Source organism: Monoraphidium neglectum, assembly GCF_000611645.1.
Source record: "Monoraphidium neglectum strain SAG 48.87 unplaced genomic scaffold scaffold06444, whole genome shotgun sequence".
Classification (NCBI taxonomy): domain Eukaryota; kingdom Viridiplantae; phylum Chlorophyta; class Chlorophyceae; order Sphaeropleales; family Selenastraceae; genus Monoraphidium; species Monoraphidium neglectum.
Window position 1 is genome coordinate 1 of NW_014007196.1, and position 2,233 is coordinate 2,233.

General features: G+C 68.1%; 1 protein-coding gene across 1 annotated transcript; it reads right to left on the reverse strand.

The window, feature by feature from the left end:
- Positions 1 to 149: 149 nt before the first annotated feature.
- MNEG_16508 (hypothetical protein) lies at positions 150 to 2,177 on the reverse strand (the record flags this gene model as incomplete). Its single annotated transcript, XM_014035022.1, has 5 exons — positions 150 to 542; positions 909 to 983; positions 1,273 to 1,396; positions 1,771 to 1,812; positions 2,071 to 2,177. 5 exons carry the CDS (start codon positions 2,175 to 2,177, stop codon positions 150 to 152), a joined length of 741 nt encoding a protein of 246 aa, XP_013890476.1.
- Positions 2,178 to 2,233: the final 56 nt, after the last annotated feature.

A 2,233-nucleotide genomic window follows, 5' to 3' on the forward strand; every position in this document is an offset into this window, starting at 1 on the left:
GGGCGCCGGTGCCGCAGGCGAGCCCGGTGGGTCCACCCGAGCCCCGCGGCGCCCCGAGGGAATGACGCCGCCTCTGCGTGCTTAGTCGAACCGCCCGACTTGAGGAGTCGAGCGTTGAGCCACGAACCCTAGATCCGCAGCTCCACGCTTCACACGCCGGGCCACAACCCCAAGACCTTTGCGCCCCGCCCCGCCCAGGCCCAGGGCGGCCCGACGCCCCGCCACGGCCCGACCCGAGGCCGCCGCGCACCCGACAGCCAGTCGCTCTTGGCGGTGCCGTTGGGCTTGACCGTCACGTCCAGCCGCTGCCCCAGGTTCAGGTCCACGCACTCCCCAAAGCCGACTGGCGCCACCGGCCGCGCGTCTGCCGCCGTCACCGTGACGTCATGGCCGCCGAAGCAGACGGTCATGTAGACGAGGGTGGCGGCGTTGACTATGCGGAAGGTGGCGGGCTTGCCGGGCGTGAGGGAGATCTCCTCGCGCTTGCACTTGGCGGAGGCGGTGGAGTCGATTTTGCAGACGGGCCACGAGCCGTTGGGGCCCTGGATATTTTTGGGGATATTTCAGGGGAGGGGACAGGGAGAAGAGTGCAGGCGGGAAAGGGTTGGCAAGGGGCGGCTGACGAAAGGGCAGGGGAACACAGTGCGCGACAACGGGGTAGAAGATGGTCGAGGTCAGAGGGTGAATATGACGTGGGGCAGGTGAAAGGGGGAGGGCTGACAGGGGCCGGGGCCATGCGATTTGCGATCGAGGCATCGTTGACGTATGCATCAATGCTGAGATGGTCAACACGCTGGATGGTGCGGGGGCGCAGAGACCGGTGCTCGCGAGCCGCAGCTTATGTTGCACAATCCCAAGGCGAGGGCACACACAAGGAGGCCCCCCAGCCGCCGGCCGGCCCCGCTCACCAGGGCGCCAGTGATGCAGGGGTTGAAGACGTCTGCGGTCTGCGCGACCTTGCCGTTTGGCATAGTCTGGTTGACCTGCGGCGCCAAGGAGAGGCCAGGGCGGCACGCAGAGGGGGGCAAACGTTGGACGGCGGGGCGTCGGCGGCGGCCGAGGCGCGCGGCGAGGGTGCGAGAGCAAGCGTCGGCAGCGCGTTTGTTGCGCCAAGGGATGCGCCGGCAACGGCCGACGCCATGGCTTGCCGCAAAATGACAGGTCGGGATTGCGCCGCCTCACACTCTCGACCAGCCTCCCCACGCGCGCCACGCGCGCCGAGGTCATGTCAGATCGCGCGACCTCCAAGATTGCGCCAGATCGCGCGCGCACCTTGCGGTCGTACACGTTCTCGCAGTCCGAGATGGACCCCTTGCCGTTGATAAGGATGGAGCGCGGCACGCCAAACCAGCACCAGTCGCCGCTGGTGCTGGTCGCCTTCGCGGGGTCAAACGGCCTGGGGGAGGGTGGTCAACGTACATGTACATTGTATGTATATACAAACATATGTATGTACATGTGCGAATACATATATGTACATGAGGGATTGGGGTGAATGTTTGTTTGCATGCCCGGCTGTTGATGGGTTGAAGGGCGCCAAAGGTTTCAAAGGGTCGGGTGCGTGTGTTTGCAAAGCATGGCCGGCGCCAGACGGCGGGGCGCCGCGGGAGGCCGCGGGGTCGCCGGCTGGGTTGGAGTAGTGGCGGCAGGGCAAGCCCCAGGCCACGAGGCCGGCAACTGCAAGGGTCGAGATGTGAAGCCCGCCCTGCGACGCGCGGGCGGGGGCCGGGCCGACCCCCCGGGTCGCTGGTTTGCGCTGCGCGTCCCCACCTGTTGAGGCGGATCGCCATCGCGGCGCCGGTGTACTCCCACCTGCGGGCGCGCGCACACCGCGCGCGTTCCGAGGCCAGTCAACACACCGTCGCCATCACCCGGGGCAGTATCACAGAGGTAGACCGGCCTAACCGCCGCCGACCATCGCCCTCGCCCTCGGCCCCCTACCCTGCCACTCAATTTTGGCCCCCCAGCCCGCCACCTCGACCCCCACAACCCCAACAGGTTGAGGCAGCAAGCCGTGCCACGCGTGCTGCATGCGCTGACAGCGGGCTGCTGGGGCACGCCCCACCCCACCAATCGCTGAGGAAGAGGATGTGCTCGCCCGCCGGCGGCGGCGCGCCCACTTTGGTGCCGGGCGGCCGCACGATCAGCGCGCCCTGCAGGCCGTCGCCCTTGTTCATGGCCGCGTGGTCGTGGTAGAAGTAGGTGCTGGGGGGGGGGGCGCGGGGGCGTGGGT